Genomic DNA, 18,372 nt, shown 5'->3' on the forward strand with positions numbered 1-18,372 from the left:
CGAATAATAGAACGAATAAATTCACACAAAAACCGTTTGAAATTTTAAAAATATTATAGAATTATTACATAAAAAAATATATATTATAAAATTGGATTCCAAAAACGCTGAAATCTGCGTTTCAGCAGAAACGTGTCATGTCTTCAATTATATACAGAAATGCTCAAACTCAACTGTTAAAAAATGTGTTATTATTCAGAACAGCTATCTGAAAAGTAAAGAACAAATTATTTTCTCCCCTCATAATTGAGTTTTTGTTTAAAAGAGAAATAGAAGATGAAACCCGGATAGCTCTTATGCAATAACGTCACGCGAAGTTTCAAAATGCTTCAAAAAATAGCCTTTCACAAACACGCAAAGCAACTCTTATTTCAATTTTCAACTCATAATCCTAATTAATGATAGTTGATCCTATAATAAGGCTACGCCAACAGCTGTTAAATGATATATTCAGTTTTTTTCCCAAAATCTTTTTCAGTAAAATTGGATGTTAACTTAAGGTGTGGTGATATAATCATTATTAACGACTTTTTCCTGTGTAACCTCAAAATGCATGACCAAATTCTATTGTTTAGATGATTAAATAAGTAGTGAATTGTTTAAGAGGTCTCGTACTTTAAACTGACATTTCAGCTCATTAGCATTTAGATTGCCAAACAATAACCACTTCAAACTGGAAATATCTGCTGAAACGTTAATAGTTTGTAATTCATTAAATGTCTTGTAAATGATTTTTTATTTTAGAAATGACAGAATTCGTGAAAGATGACAGAGCGACAGAATTCCGTATTAAAATATATCTTGATAATTTTTTTAATGAAGATAGTTTGTATTCATTTGATACATGACGATAACACAATGTAAACTTAATTTGGAATTATCTGCGCATTTTAAAAGATTGAAAAAAATTATAAGGAAATCTCAAACATTTAATCTTTAAAAAAAATCTCAAAATTTCAATATTTGATATTTGTATTGTTTTTATTTTATTTTTAAAAATCGCTTTAAATTGTAACAGTGATAACATACACACGACAAATCTAAACCATATCTTTCATCCATATCTGTCTCGGTTCGATCAGTTTGTCATTGCAGCATATGAGAACTCAATAATTCAAAAATATTATAATTTATAAATTCAGAATCCTTTTTTATTGCCAAAAATGTTTTGGTTTAAACTTTTCAAAACAACAGATCCAAAATCCATGCTTGCTATCATTCACTGTAATATAAAACACAAAACATGTGTAAATCATGCAATGTAAGGTAAAACATGTGTATATTATGTCATGCTATGTAAGGTAAAACATGTGTATATTATGTCATGCTATGTAAGGTAAAACATGTGTATATTATGTCATGCAATGTAATGTAAAACATGTGTCATGCAATGTAATGTAAAACATGTGTCATGCAATGTAATTAATATAAAACATGTTTATGCCATGTCAGTATTCTGAAAATGGGATTAGAACACTCATACTATTTTCTTCTATTTTCACCATATTTAAATTTTCAAAATGAGTACTTGTATGTAGAAAATAGAGTGAATTGTGAATTATTAAATCAGTTAATTCTTAACTGTTTTTAAATCTCGGTTTTGAATCGAGAAAAATTGCTTGAAATCATTTTAAATTGTTAACGTTCAGCTTAATTTACAGCACAGATTTCAGATTAAATTGTTAAGGTAAATTGTTAAGGATGAAATTGAAATAATTAAAATTATGATAACTGTTATGTAAATGTATATTCTAATGTGTTTTTTAATATTTATTTATTTATTTTCTAAAAAACTGATTGAAAAATTAGTAAAAAATATATTTAAAAACGTTTATTGATAACTATTTAAAAGGTTTAATAATATAGTAAAATATCAAAAAAAATATATATATATTATTTTCGTTTTTCTTTTATTATCTTGAAAATAAATAAAAACAAAAATAAAAAAAATCCAAAATAACGTGCATTTTGATTTCAAAATCCGGCTAAAAGGAGATTAATTATATGCCGAATGAAAAAATTTTAAGAATTTGGGAAAACATATTAACTTTTTACGCAAAGTCATAAAATATCGAAATAAAATGAAGTTCCTCTATCTAAAAAATGCTGACAATCAACTGGTTAAACAGTTCAGTGTTAATAAATTTTCAAAAATAAAATAAAGCATTTCTCAAAAAAAAAGTTTAAAATTAAATTGTTGTAATTTCACATTGTTTTTCCTTAATTGAATTTTATTATAAAAATAGACGAAGAAAAACTTGAAAAAAAAATCTTTTACTTAAAGTCGATCTCTTCTCGTATTCAAGCAGATATATATATATAAAAAAAACTCTATTAAAAGATCTCCTTAAGAGTTTTTAATTATTATTGAATACAGGAAGCCTACTAATACAAGAAATTTGAAACCCATTCACCCATTCTAGCTTTTATAAAATGTATTTAAACCGGAAAAGTATATTTTCTTAAAATGTAAAAACAGCCATGAAAAAAGAATACAATTCAGTTAATTTGTAGACAGTTTTAAAAGGTATCTTAGGATAACTCAATCATTGGACATTTTGAGCATTTGTTTATACTTTTTTGGAAAAAAAAAAATATATATATGTTTTGAAACCTGTGTTTTGCCCCGAAATTTTCTCTAATATGAGAAATCCTCACTTCCGTGAATATAAAAATTGTGGACATTCAGCAAGACTGAGAATACCACGAATGCTCCGATTTTTATTTTCTGAGTCCCACTCATAAAACATCCTCAGTCTCCTGGTCAAAAGAAGAAAACTGAATATTTGGATGCTTCCTTTGGCACAGAACTACAATTTTTGTAATAAAATAACAAATTTCATTGATCTAAGTCATTGTGTTTTTGAATTATGGCCCTAACAAGCATGCGATAGAAGCCGAAAGACGGTCAACCTTTTGACAAATGTAATTCACAATTTGATATGGGTTTAAATTTCAGGTGGTACATTTGTGCAACAATTTTTTTTCTATGTCTTTACATTTTGCAATTATTGCCTTTAAATGTTCTGACAATCAGATAAATAGACAGTTTTCCTGTGAATATTCATCAAAATCTCGAATTCGAATTTTTTGACGATTTTAATTCTTCCTTTTTGTATGCTCTTAAAGGGGAAAAAAGAAAGAGTTTAGAAAATGCAGTTTAAAAGCTTTTCAGTGCTCCCAGTTGAATCAATCTAATAATATTTCTTGAGAATGAGGCTATCTGCGTTTACTTGTTTTTTAGAGCTGAGGCTCTTATTTTGATCTCATAAATCTAGACTGGTTTTTCCGTGTATTTATGGAATTAATGAAACATGATTCAATCTTGAATCCGACAGTACAAATAATGCTCTTCAATAGTATCTGAGGAATTTTACCAAAATATTTATTTATTTTGTATAAATTGCAATTGCAAAAGATTTTATAAGCCTAGGTGTCGAAAATTAAGGTCTCAGTAGTTTAACTATCATTTCAAAATTCAAGAAATTTTAATACTGAAATCATTGTTTAGATATATTTCATTTTTTATTGTTATTGATGGTTTTAAACTTTTTGATCGTTTGAATTTTTTCAAATATTTTGAAAATTTTTGATTTCTTTTTAATTCTTTTCTTTGGCATTTGAATTATTTTAAATAGAAATTAATTTCTGAAAGAAAATGATAACGTTTTCCTTTCGATCCTTTATTTTTTGTTGTTGAATTTAAAAAAGAAATGAAATTATGGGATGTAGCCAAATTTTTTCATTGGCATCCCTTTAAAAAAATATGTTAAGAGAAATGTTATGATTTAAAGATAAAATCAAAAATGAAAGCAAAAATTCTTTCTGAAAATTAAAGAGAATAGATTGCAATTAACCCTATCTTTACCCTTATTTCAACATTACCAAAATTTTAATTTCAAATAAGTACGTCCGAATTATACTCAGGCGCCTATTATTTTGAAAATGTTAAAAGTTCATTTCCCCTCCTCCCCTTGTTTCGAGGAAATTAAGGTTTAGCATAATATTCATCTCCAAAAATATGTTATTTCAAGTCTGGCAATGTTTTTAATTAAATTAGCAATATGGAATTTAATTATATAAATTAATTTTGAATGAATTTTTTTAAAATAATAGATATTTACAGTTTACAAAGGGACATATATCATTTTCATTATTAGTCAATTGTAAAAATCACTCATTTCAGTTATGAAAAATGAAATGCATTGATCCAATATTGTTTATAAAGCATGGCAAAAAATAAAACATAAGTAATATGTTTTTTTTATTTTATTTTGAACATTAATTAAGTTTGTTTATTGTTAAACTTAACATATTAAGATATTGCTGTTATTTTGTGTTCAATAATTTTAAAATAATATTGATTTATTATATTTATTATTATCTATATAAAAAACTGAAAATATCAAATTATATATTTTTGGAAGAAAATAAAATAAGTAAGGTTACCACCAATGTATGAAATAAGATAAATTTAACCACGTGACCCCAGAATCTACGTCTATGGAAATTAGATTTACTTCCTCTTTCATAATCAATCACTACACATTTTCTCTTATTATTCAGCTTTAAATTAAACAAACCATTATAATATTTTACACTAAATAGTTATAAATAAGAACTGCACTAAATTAATCAAAAATGTGATATTTCATTTTTAAAAAAAAGAACTTGGACCACTTTTAAAATAAACAATCTATTTTATTTTTCTATGCTCATTTCAAATTTTTTTTTTTTAATTTCTTTATCGTAATTCTCTCTCAATATTTATTTAATATTATTTTCAATTTGACTAAATCAAACAGACGACTGAATAGCACTTTTCATCTTTCTGTTTCCGATAATATTTCACTTCTACCTGGGTGGGCGTATAAAATGAACGAATCGTTATGACGTTTCCAACTTTGTCATTAACGCTTGGACGGTGATGCATGAAGCAACGCCCACCCAATAGCCAAACACCTCTACAGCTAATCATCTTACAGTTGTCAATTCCACGTATAATAATGCACGAATCACTATCCATCATATCTGCCGGATTTATCACGTCATAAGCTAGGTTTTTATTTTATTTTTTTTTCATACATGCTTTGGTGTTATAACTATGCAGACAAAAAAAATGGTCATTATGTTTTTTCTATGTGTAGCCACATCATTTCGTTTCCTATCTAATAATGGACAATAGTGGCCAATGGCTATGCTTAGATTTTTTTTAATTTTATTTTTTTATCGGTTATCTATAGATCAAAACATTTTTTTTTTTTCTCCGGCTAAGTAGACTCAGAAAATATTTGCCAATTATGGATTTCTGTGCAATACCTCATTATTTCTATTATATAAACTAGGATATTATTCAGCTAAATTGGGAACACTGATAATAATTGAGGGCATAGAAGGTTTTTGAATTGAAGGTAGGTCGTATTGCACCATAGAAAAAAAAATGGAATAGCTCTCATTCATTATTTCCCTAATTATTTCGAAATGCATTGATTTTTTTCCCCACTTTTATTTTTTATCTATCTATATGTCAAATAGAGGTTTTCCCATAGAGTGCATTGAGGAAAAAAATAATGGCAATTACAGACTTTTTTGCAATAATTTATTATTACGATCTTAGAAAATAGGATGTTATTTATGTATAATGGAAATACGGACAACTTGATAGTAGATATAAAGGGTTTAGAAATAAATTTAGAATACATGATATCACTCATATTACAAGTTTTGGAGTGAAGGTTGTTCGTACTAAGAAAAAGGTGAAAAATGTTCCAAAGAAATTTGTTGTTTCTTTATTATTATGTTCTTATAGAATATGCCTTTAAGTAAACTTCTCCTCTAATAAGAAATAGGTGTTCTATGGAGCTACAAGTGACCGAAATTTGAATGTGCATAGTGACAGGTCAAGCAACTAAATTATGATTTATCAAGAAATCTACATATATTTTCTTTAAAATACATTCGTACAATTTATATGTAAGAATTTTTTTTTTAATTAAAAGCTCTGACAAACATCGTGTCATAGTCTTTTCATGCTGGATTCGTATATCTTTATTTAGGTTAGGGTTAATTTAATCTTACTAATATAGTTGCAAAAAAAAAAAAACTATCACACACAAAAAATATTTAATATCAAATCAGCGCGCATGAATATAAATATTAAAACAATGAAGGGTATTAATGCAAAATTTACTTTAAAATATTTTTTAAAAATGCATCAAAAGAAAAGAAATGTACTGAAATGAAATTGATATCACTAAAATGTTTATTTTATAGAAGTTTAAAAATTGTTTTTGGAGTATAAAAATGGTTTGTTAAAATAATGTATTCCAAAGCTATTAAAGGAAAGACATCAAAATTTTGATTAATTTTTAAGTACATTTAATAGATAGTATATTTAATAAAAATCTAATTAAATATATTAAGAATTGTAAAATATACTTCAGAATATTTTCAAAAATTTATTAAAATCAAAGAAAAGTAATGTACTGAAATAAAATTGATATCTCTAAGGTATTTATTTTATAAAATTAGCTTAAAATTATTTTGGGTTATAAAAAATTTTTGCGAAATAATATACTCCGAATTTATTAAAGAACTCGCATTAAAATATTGATTAATTTTTAAGTAAATATAATGGATGTGGAAAAATCCTTTCTTAGTAACCTACTTAATAACCTTTTTTGGTATATGTGCTACCAATCTACATTTACTAGCAACATCCTGCTAAACTGATCTGCCGATGGAGCATTTTAAACAATTGTTTCATCATACATTCCCATTACATAACTTATATGACAGTCTATAAATATTATCATGCTTAAAAGAGGTGTCATATTGATAATTTTCCTTAAGTTTTTTATTGTTCCTTAATAAAAAAGCATAACTAACCACACATTTATAGAATGAATTGACTCTCTTTTTGTATCCAAATACTTTTGATTTCATGCGTAAATCAATGTTACAATCGCACGGGGTAAAAATTTAAATTCAGTGACACAAATTTCATGACATCAAATGGCAACAGGAATTTTGATGGGTAGAATTTTTATCGTCTATGATGTCATTGATTGTGGCGTATACGACTGAAGATTAATTTTTAAAAACCACAATTCAAGTGATGGATCGTTCAAAATCATTCATTTATAATTGACTTGATACAAGCTATCCAACTAGCGACCCATTGCAAACCATCGACACGAAAAACTGAGTTGAAGCCTTACTTCGTTGAATTTCATAGTACTTTATAACGATAGGGTAATCAATCAAGTTCAAATAGATGATGGATAAGGAATAAGAAATGATAATTACACCTTACGAGTAATCTGATAGATAAATAGATGATCTCGAAACTAGAACGACCTGTCAATCTCGCCTCTCAGCACTCGCAACAGGTGATGAAGGTATGACTAGCAATCATAAATAAGACTCCACAAAGATTATAAGAAAGATGGGAAGTATGAAAATGTTGATTTAGAAGTTAATTTATTTCTATTGAAGTAGATGTATTTTAAATTCTTCTACAAATTTTAGATTGAAGAAAGGATCTACAGACAATTATTTTATCTTTAAAATATACTTTTTTTTATTGCATATATGAAAAAATAAGAACAGATTTCAAAGTCACTGGGCATTAAATGAACTGTTGATGAATTATAGCACCTATAAATAGGAAGTTTGATGCTTTATATATCTTATGTTGATTCAAGTCACAAAAACATCCATGACATAATTCACTGGGATTCTTATTATTTCAAAAGACATTAAATATTTTTTTACAACTTTAGCCCAATATTATTATTATTATGTAGCAGTTGCAAAACTCTATACTTTCTCTTTTGTTACAATAGACAGCGATGCCTTATTAATATCAAGATACATTACCCATGATCCTCCTTGGGGTCAATATTAGATTGTATTCTAGTGAGTGTCGTATGTTTTCGTGTTCGTGTTTTCTTTATCTTGTGAAATGTGGAACTTAGAAAATAATTAAATAACTGTTCCTGAAACTCGCCTATTATTTTCATCTACCTCATAATGGAGTTATAGAGAGTCGCGTCCCTCTACAATTATTATTTTCACCAAAGGGAAAACTTCGTAATTTTCTTTCATGAAAATCAAATCACAATTTCTATTTGTACATAGTGATGTAAATGAAGATATCATATTTAATGAAATGTGGAACTTAGAAAATAATTAAATAACTGTTCCTGAAACTCGCCTATTATTTTCATCTACTTCATAATGAAGTCATAGAGAGTCGCGTCCCTCTACAATTATTATTTTCACCAAAGGGAAAACTTCGTATTTTTCTTTCATAAAAATCAAATCACAATTTCTATTTGCACATAGCGACGTAAATGAAGATATCATATTTAAATACTCGAAAATTGTCATAAGATACATTTTGTAGTTGACTGCATTTTGTAATAGTGGTATAATAACCAATTATATGCCATTTTTAACATTTTTTTGTGTGTATTTGCTATTCTTAAAGATATTATTCTTCTTAGTTCAAAACCTTTCACTATATCTGAAGAATCGTGTCATCTCGAGTAGCTGTATTGATCAGCCACAAAATGACTAATGATCATTTCCAACCCCTATGAAATATCATCCCTTTATTTCTGATACCTTCCTCAAGAACTGTTCAATTTGTCATATAAATTTTTGTTTGCGATATTTATTTTTTAAAAAAATGTTCTGACACTACACCCCTCAGTTCAAAATAAAATGCAGCAAACCAGCATGATTTTAAAGAGAGAAATGAGTAAATAAAGCATCTGATTTTTAGTTAAATCATATTAGTAGTCGAGCTCAGTTAACTCAGTACAATTTTTTTAAATGCAAGATTTACTCAATATTTCTTTTAAAAATTTATGCTGATTTAGATGAGATTTCAACAAATTTCTTTTAAATTTCTTAAGTGTTATTTTTTCATTTATTACCTTTAAAGACTGAATGAATATTGTAGGCTATTTTTCCAAATGAATTTCATATAAAATTATATAACTGTTTTAATACGCTGTAGACGTGAATTCGTTAATAATTTTAAATCTCAAATCTTTCATGGGTGACACTAGATAATTTTTAAATTCCAATTAAATTCAGTTGATTTTTTTTTTTTTTTTTTCGTTTAAAGGGGCTTTAAATATTTTTGATTTGAATGGCAATCAGCAGTTCATAAAAAAAATCCCGATGTCGTTTTTCCGAAATTTGTTATTTTTTTAAATATTAAATTGCTTAAACACACACTACATATCTGTTCCTTAGAGCTTATAAAAAATAGTGTGTATATATATATATATAAACATTTATATTATTACTGTTTTCTAAAAACACTATTATTGTAAAGAAATTCCATTCTTCTTTCTTTAAAAGATCGGTTTGGTTTTGAAGAAAAAAGGAGCCAACATTTGTGCTTACTTGGTGCACGAAGACGTCTGGTCCCCCATCCACAGGTGTGATGAAGCCCCAGCCTTTAGCGACATTGAACCACTTGCATTTACCTCTCCTTCTGTGAGATGAAGCCGATGCCCCTTCCGAGGATGCCCCTGGAATAAACATCGTGTAACATATATATAAGATAGATTTAACAAATACAATTTTTCAGAATAATTTTATGTTAGCAGGATACTACAGTTGAAAGAGGATATTTAATGCAGTATCATATCTAAAATATATGTTTTGAGATACACATAAACATAACATTTTACAGTTAAATGTTTTCATTACATATTACGGAAAGAATTGTAATGCTGAGTTACTTTGAAATTAATTACTGTATAAGAATAGTAGAAATAAAATGGTATTTACATCAGTTTTGCATAATATGCCATATGTACTCAGGTCTAATTTACAATAATAAACATATGAAACTCATAAAATGACATTTGGGTTCGGATTGCACAAACATATATCTAATTATTCATAGAAAAGCAAAGAATAAGTTCAGAGATTGGATTTGATTAGTGTTTTCGATGGATTCAATATGCAATTTAACGTCTCTTGTCTTCGATATCTGTTAATTTTTTCCCCCTCATTTGTTTCTTTTTAGTCTAAAGATATATATGAATAGTAAAGACATTTATGTGACAAATAGTGATAGCAAAATACATAGACAATTTTCAGTTCAAAACTAATTATAAACAACTTTGAAGCACCAGAAATGCTTTGATTCGACTATACTTTGCCATTAAATTCTTCGAATATTATTGGCACAATAAATAATCGAATAGCAGACAGTATATAATAGACTTCCTTTTAAGAAAAAAAATTATTTGCATATATATCAGATGCATGGAAAAGTATAATATTGGCTATTTAACATAATTTTTACGTTTCTTACAGAAAGTATATATTGCACCAAATCAATATGCTATATAAATATAAAAATGAAAAAAGTACAAAAAGAAGTGATGAAAATATTCTTTAACTTTCTATTCAATTATTCTTTAACTCTACTATATAACTTTACAACATAAACCAGATTAAAAGAATCAGAATGTTTTCCCAGCAGCAGATTTAGGTTATTTTGATGCCGTATGAAATCTCTCTTATAATGAGATGATCAATTTAGTTTTGTATTTCAGCACATTATAAAAACTTAATAAATTATTTTAGATTAATATTTTTTTATGAATTTTATGAACAATATTTGTTTTTATTTATCTATCATTACTAAGGCAACCCGACATTTACTTTTGTGCATCATAGCACTAAAGCAGATGTAAGATTTTATAAAAGTTCTGATAACTGAGTAAAAGTAAAGAAATATATAGAAATCTGACAGTTAGTGATATGTTATATTGCAAGATAAATTAACAGTGTTAATACAATAACAGTGTTAATTTATATTGCAGTATTATAGTATTCCAAGTTTTATTTAGTTAAAAGTTGATATTAATAATCTAACATTTGATGTTATTCTAAGGGTTTATTATAAACCGAATTAAAAATTTAAGTAATTATTAATTAAAACAAAATTACAGATTTAAGTAATTTTGTCTTTTACAATCTTATTTATTTGGAACTAAGAAAGTGAAGCTTTTAATCGATTAGGATAAATACTTTACACTTTTTCTCAATAATCACTTACATGATAATTTAATATTCTCGCCACGTTATTATAAGAGCTTTGAATTATTTCTCGGGCCAAAACAAGCATTGTGAGTGGAGATTCAAATTCAGCTGTTCGAATTTTAATTGAAGGGCCTTATTTATTTATTCTTTTTTAACTTTTGAATATAAATGATTCTGATCAGCGCCATAGTTCTTAATTTTAAACGGAATTCATTTGATATGATACCAATAATTACTTTTTAGTTCCAAACAGAATACCAAGACTTGCACATCTGGACAGTAAACACTCCTATCTCAGTATAAAAGCTCACTGTGGGTTAAACTTACTATGAAAAAAGATGAGACATGAGAAAAAAAAATTTCTTTTAATGTATTCACCTGCACTGCATTCAGTAGTTACTATTGATTAGCATTTATGTGTTTATAAGTCTAATATAAATTTTACTGAAATTGCAGAACGGACTATTTATTATATGAAATCAATGTAAATATAAAGGAAAAGTACCATGCCCAGATACAAAAATAAGTATTTATTACGTATTAATAAATTAAAATCAACTCTGGGAAAGTTTTGAATTTTCAGAACTTAAAAGTTTGGCAATGACTTCTAAAAAAAAAAAAAAAAAAAAACCCTTTTTAAAATCTGAAATGTTTATGGAATTCTATTTTATGATCATAAAACAAAATGATCCATCAAAATTTTAAAAGTTGAATTTTAGCCATCCTAATTGTACTGCATTAAGAACGTAATTTCCCGGTTCATCAATTATCTATCTGGAAGATATAAACTTGATATTATCTAGAATTGTAATTTTTTTATTATTTATGTAAATCGTATAAATATTAGGCAGATTATTTCTTTTTTAGTTTTCAACAATCGAAGAAAATCATGCGATTAAATATTTATTAGAATAATGAAAATGGAGTGAATTTCATTTCAATAATGTAATATATTATTGAATTAAACTAAACAAATCGAAAATAAATTAAATAAAAAGTATTTGCAAAAATTCTCTGAAATTGAGGGAAACGTTACAGGACAATTAAATTGGTATAATTATAAAATGAACATTTTTTAAATTTTAAAATTGTATAAAAATTAGTTGTGTGCCATCATTTTCTTAGGAGTTATCTCTTAGAAATGCCAAAATCTCGCTCAATTTTTAAATAATTAAAAAATTTTAAATGTGCAATTTCCATTCTGCAAAATAACAAATTCGGTAACTTTGGTCATAGTGTCAGTTCAGTAGAGTACCCACACACACACATACTCTTATTAGTAGTGGAGATATTTTGCTTATTTTTAGCTGTCCGGTCTTCAGTTCATTTAATACCTCTAAAATTTAATTAAATGCTTGTTTTGTGAAATGCTCAGCCAACATGTATATAGCCCACCAAATTCGTTTGGGGTGGGGAGCTTAAGTGTGGAGGATTATTAGTTTTATTAGGATTATTAGTTTTGATCAGATGAATCTTGTAACTCACGGATTGTAGTTGTCTGGTATATATATGGAGAGGGAATTAAAAACTTTCATATATATCTATGAAAGTCTATATATATATGAAAGTTTTTAATTCTATTTTAACAAAATAGTACAGATAGCCATTTCTGTCCTATATTAATTCAAAGATTATTTATTTATTGTATTGTTTCTGTGCAATGGATAATTTCCATACTAATGCATTTAAACATTTTTTTCAAATCTGCGCAACATACGTTTTTTTTTAACTCCGTCATTATATCTTTTCAACAGAATTTTCGAAAAAATTATTCATGAATATACACAAATTCAGGTTCTATTAATGATAAATTCTGTAAATTTAATAAAGTAAAATTCCATAAATTTTTTAGCGACTTATTTTTATGTGTTTGTTTCAATATTATATGAATGCAATGAAAGTGTGATTGAATTTGATAATGTAATGTGTTAAGGGAAGATATTTGTTTAAAGAAAATGACAACAAATGCAAGTAGCTTAATAATTCCTCACAATAATACATAAAAAATAAATCGATTTGATACACTTCAGATTTTCATAATAAATTTTTACTCGTAGATCCGGTAAAAAATAATTTTGTCATTCCAGTTTTGTCCTGGAATTATCCTGTGATTCTCATCGTTATGAAATAAATAATGAGGCGATGCATTTTTCAATTTGAAATAGTTCATTAGAAAATTTTTAAGTCAATATGAAATCCTTATCAATATGACTAGTAAATTTCCAAAGAAGCTGTAAGAAGAAGGTTTGCACAGATTTTCGTAACTCCAATTAGAATTCGATTTCCATCCAAAGCTTAAACAGCACTGAAATGAATAAAACGTCATACGCCAAGCTTCACATTAAAAGCTAATTAATCTCTAATTTCATGCCTTCCTAGATAATTCTAGTCTCTATAAATAAAAACTAAACCTCGCGTTTAAAAGTGTTTATACGTTACAATCTTTTAAGTATACGGGCGAGAAAAATAGATGCTTCGCAAAATTCAATACAAATCAAATAGAAGACAAAAATTTCCTATTTGAGTTAGCTTAATTGTTAAAACTGTTATATTGAAGCGAAATGAAATATTTGAAATTATCATTATCTTAAAATAGAACGCAGAAGGCAGGAAATATTAAATGGCAATGTACCTCAATGACGATTATCCCATTATATATACATATTTTTTTCCTCTATTCTGATTATAAAGTTTGAATTTGAAAAACAAAATTAAAATTTTAAAATCTAACAAACTTTATTTCCAGATTGAAAATATTAAAATGGCGTTCAAGTTAAAGAGCATGTAGTGATATTGCTACCAACAGCAATTAGATAAGGGTTATATATTGCCTTTATTATCTGGTTTCTGAATTATTGATGTGGTTCTAATGTTCTAAAACGTGTCATTTGTGGTATAAGAGCATGATAACATTTTATGCTTGATTCATCCGATTTAATACATTTAAAAAAATGTAGATGAAATATATTGTTAATCAAAGCAAAAATAACGTGCATACACACACAAATTATTTTTATAAAAAACAACCATAAGTTATCCTGTGAGTTGTACGGTGAGAAACGCAACAAGCTCAATAATAACGACACTTCATTCTTTACAAAAACCCGAATATACAATAGCAAAAAAAAAAAAAAAAAAAAAAACACGAAGCAGACACATAACAGCATGTGCAATAAACATATGCACACAAACGACAAAATAAACAACCACAATAGCACAAAGCGCTCAGAGAGAATCAGCCGGTGAGATTAACTACTGTTTATTCTCGGATTCAGAAATCTTCCGCTCTTTTGCGCACTCGTCATGTGTTTATTTCGACAAAAAAATGGAGAAGAAAGTTAAAAAGAGAAAATATTTAGATTTAGCAATAGGGTGAACGCATGTTATTTGTGGAATAAGGAAGCTTAATAACCAATCATTTTTCTGTGCATCACTTCTTAAGTACAAAAGTCGAAAAGTGCGAGTGTCGGGATCTTTAAAAGACAGTTCTCGGTTGCGCTCAGCTCAGATGACTGAGTCTGCCCCCAAGACTGATTTCTATCTCACGGCTTTTTATAATTTCTGTGAGAGAGCAAAAAAGCTTCTAAAGTAAATAACAGAACTCGGGTTTTAACAGGGATATTCCCAAATTTTAGAATATTCTGGATTTTCCCTTTTTGTCACCAAATTCGTCGCCAAATGATTGGAGTTATAGACCTGGCATCTATTCAGCAACTGTTACTATCTCTATAAGATTACTTTCCTTTACCAGAAGACTTGTTACGCAGGACACAATATTACGAATTCTTAACGATATATATTTGTTATCGTCGCAACACGTTGGCATAAATACAATAGCTCAAACAATAAAAAACATTGCTGCAAAATATGTTTGAAATTGTTTTGAAAAAGTTAGTAAACTTTGAAGAAAGAATTGAACAGAAATAAAGCTGAAGTCACTGAAAAACTAACGTTTTGGATTTTAAAGTAGCTTAAAATGTTGCCTGTGCAATAAGATATTCCAAAGCTATAAAAAAAAACATCCCATAATTTTTTTTAAATAAAAATAAATAATGAAAGATTTGAGAATTCCTATATTAACGGGTACTTATGCCAATTTGTTAGCTCTTAATTGATTGCCCTATCAATGTTTAGATCAATATTTGCTTAATACATATCACATCCTTCACCCAACCATCTACAGCCCGCGCTGGCCTGGTGGTAAGGTCTTAGCTTCGGAACTGGAGGGTTTGAAGATCAAAATCCGATTTCACCGAAGAACCATCGTATAAGTGGGTCCGGCGCACGTTAAATCAGTTGGGGCCGAACATCTAATCTCCCCGCTGATATGGTGTGGATGTTTGGAGAGGGGGGTGCCAGCTCAGATATCTCTTCGTCATCTAACTGAGGTTCAAAATTACGAGGTCCAACCCAAAAGGGCCCTTGTAATTGCTTTAAAGTGTGACGTTAATATAAATAAACTAAATAAAAACCAACGATTTACAGAGGAATATATCAGCTCCTAAATAATGTAATATTTAAAAAATTCAATTTATTAAGGAAAAAAAAGTAGAAAATAAACTTCAAAAAACATATATGAATACTTATAAAATAAAAACGAAAGTCCATTCTAAAAACCATCAAAAATTTTAACAAAAAAAAAAACACCGTTAGCTTATTTTCATCGATGAACAACAATATCAGAAAAAATCATTTATTGCGAAGATTGAAACTAAATTTCTAAATCTGAGAAATCTTAATATTTTTGAAAAAGCAAGAAAAAAAAAATCTTTTGCCTTCTGCTTGAAAAAAAAGAAAAGAAAAAAAAGTTGGAAACGTAGCTGAGATCTTAACAAACTCCCGGAATAAATATTGCTGGCCAAAGTGGCTCTTTTTATTGATATAACAAACTTTTCGCACATGTTTTGAAGTTTTTTTAAAGAGCACCTTAAATTTTAACTCACGTCCGGGAAGATCTGTCCTCCTCCTGTTGAAACGAAATTCTTATTCCGCTGTCATTTTCTTCGGGCGAGTTTTCAAGGAACAGAAATCAAAGTGTGGGGTCCCGTCACTTTATTTTTTTCTTTCGCTTTTCTTAATTTTTTTTTTCTTTCTAAAGCTAGATTTAAACTTGACATGAAACGTTCTCATTTGTAATGAAATTTTGTGCAATTTTGGTTCAATAAATTTAATTTTATTTGGAAAATATCGGAATTTGGTTTTTTGTTTCAAGGGGCTATAGGACCTCTAAAATGTTAATTTTTCGAAAAAAAAAATTTAGGATTTCTTTTGATAGCCGAACCTCTTTTGAACATGCTTTGGTGTGTACGTTACTTAATTTAAAAGATATAGTCAAAAGCATTATATTTGAACATTTCTGAGTGAAGGTCACTGTTGACTTTTCACTCAGAAATGTTTACTTAAAGCCATCAGTACTACTTAATCAGAGCATGTGCTCAGGGTTAAATAAAAATGGTCCATCGTATCAATACGAAATTTTCCAGGTATGCTTAAACACACATAATAAAGAACTTGCACAATTAAAGCATTATTATGTATACTTTTTTTCAGTGCTTGTTAATATACTAAAAATATTTCTTTTAAAAAAGCGTTATCATGTTTTAATAAAATTAAACATTAAACAATTCCAATAAATCTATTAAAATATTTATTTCTTTGCATTATTATCAAGTTATGTTCTTTGGGAGTAAATTGGTGTTATATTTGTTAAAATATGTTGCTTTTCTGAAAAACTTTGTGCGCAAGCCAATTCTGTCTTCGATAATTTATACTGATCATGTTTTTTTTACATATATTTTAATTAATGAAAATGATTTCTCTGACTTAAAAATTCATAAGTATAAAGTTAAATGTTTTATAAAACTGGAGTAAAATATCTATTAAGTTTAGATTTTTTTCTTACGTTAAGAAGAATCGGATTTGACCAACTTTCAAGGTCTTTTTAGCCGTTAAAGGTCCTATAAGGCCCCTTAAAGTGTGAAAAATATCCATAAAACTGATAATACAAAAAAATTTATAGTAAATATATTTATTGGATTTTGGCAAATTTATGTGGTAAATATAAAAATTCCGTTTAAGGAAATACTGAATTTAAAGATAAATATGTTTAGTTAACAATACAAGTTTTAAGGAAAAATGCTAGCAAAATAAAATCAAGCATTTTTTGAACATAAAGTGAGAGCCGTTGTAACTGGAAAAATTAATTAGGTGAAAAATATTTTATATAAATGTATTAATGCATTAGATAAAATTCCATACATGATAAAAATTCCTCTATACACAATGATTATGCGATAAAACTTCGAGATAAATCGTATTATTGACACTTAACATGTTTAAAGCTTTAAAACAAATGGTAGATTTTATATTTTAAAATGATTGGACTTATAGGTTAGGTATTCTGTAACTGGCAGAATGCGAAATATAAACATTGTTCTACAGTACATAGTATCTACCATATTTAACAAATATACTAAATTAGTGAAGATTTTCTATGAAATCTATAGGCATCAAATTTGGCGAACAGTAACTTTTTAGATAGTAGATAATCACAGAGAAAAGGGTTTTTTATTTATTTATTTTTTCATTTTAATTAGATTTTTTTTAGTTGAAAATCAATTAAAACAGTTACAATTATAGTTAATATTTTCCAAACATATTTTTTATTAAAAAACATATTCAAATTTTTTAAATAAAATAATTAATTTTGGTAATATTTTTAGTTAATTTTAATCATTTTCTTAAGATATTACATAAAATAAAAGTATATTTATAACAAAACTTCATTGCTTTAGCAATTATGTTAAGGCGCATGCGCTTTGCGATGATTTAGAATACAATTTTTTGTGTATTCCTTACCTTTGCCATAATAATGATTAGTTTTAAAAATTATGTGAAAACAGACGAATCACATTTAAAAAACTCTTATGCAAAATGTTTCAGACGATAATTCGAATCTGCTTTCAGTTTTTTTTTTTTAATACATTTTCACTGAAAATAAAACAAACAAGATGGATACAAGGTTCGAAATATGTAATTTCAGAAATCAAAATAATTTCTTCAATTCTTTTTTTATTTAATAAAACTAAAATAAACTATCTTTATGGAGTATTTTAATAAAATATTCAAGAGATTTGATAAGGAATTAAAACTACCAAAGAATATGAGTTAAAAAACTCGAATTATTCAAATCTCATTATAATGTGAATTTACTTTCGGATCTTAGGTAGAATTCAAATACTTTTATTCTATTGAAGGAAAGAATAGTCATTAGATTTTATTTTAATATTTTAT

The 18,372-nt window shown here is 27.0% G+C and overlaps 1 protein-coding gene across 1 annotated transcript in view; it reads right to left on the bottom strand.

The window, feature by feature from the left end:
• The window catches only part of LOC129963506 (protein lin-28 homolog), a 124,038-nt gene that overhangs the window by 37,188 nt on the left and 68,478 nt on the right, over positions 1 to 18,372 (bottom strand). The window contains exon 2 of the mRNA XM_056077933.1: positions 9,424 to 9,551. Within this exon, the coding sequence (XP_055933908.1) occupies positions 9,424 to 9,551 (128 nt within the window). The remainder of the gene's footprint in view (positions 1 to 9,423; positions 9,552 to 18,372) is intronic.

Source organism: Argiope bruennichi, chromosome 3, assembly GCF_947563725.1.
Source record: "Argiope bruennichi chromosome 3, qqArgBrue1.1, whole genome shotgun sequence".
Taxonomy (NCBI): domain Eukaryota; kingdom Metazoa; phylum Arthropoda; class Arachnida; order Araneae; family Araneidae; genus Argiope; species Argiope bruennichi.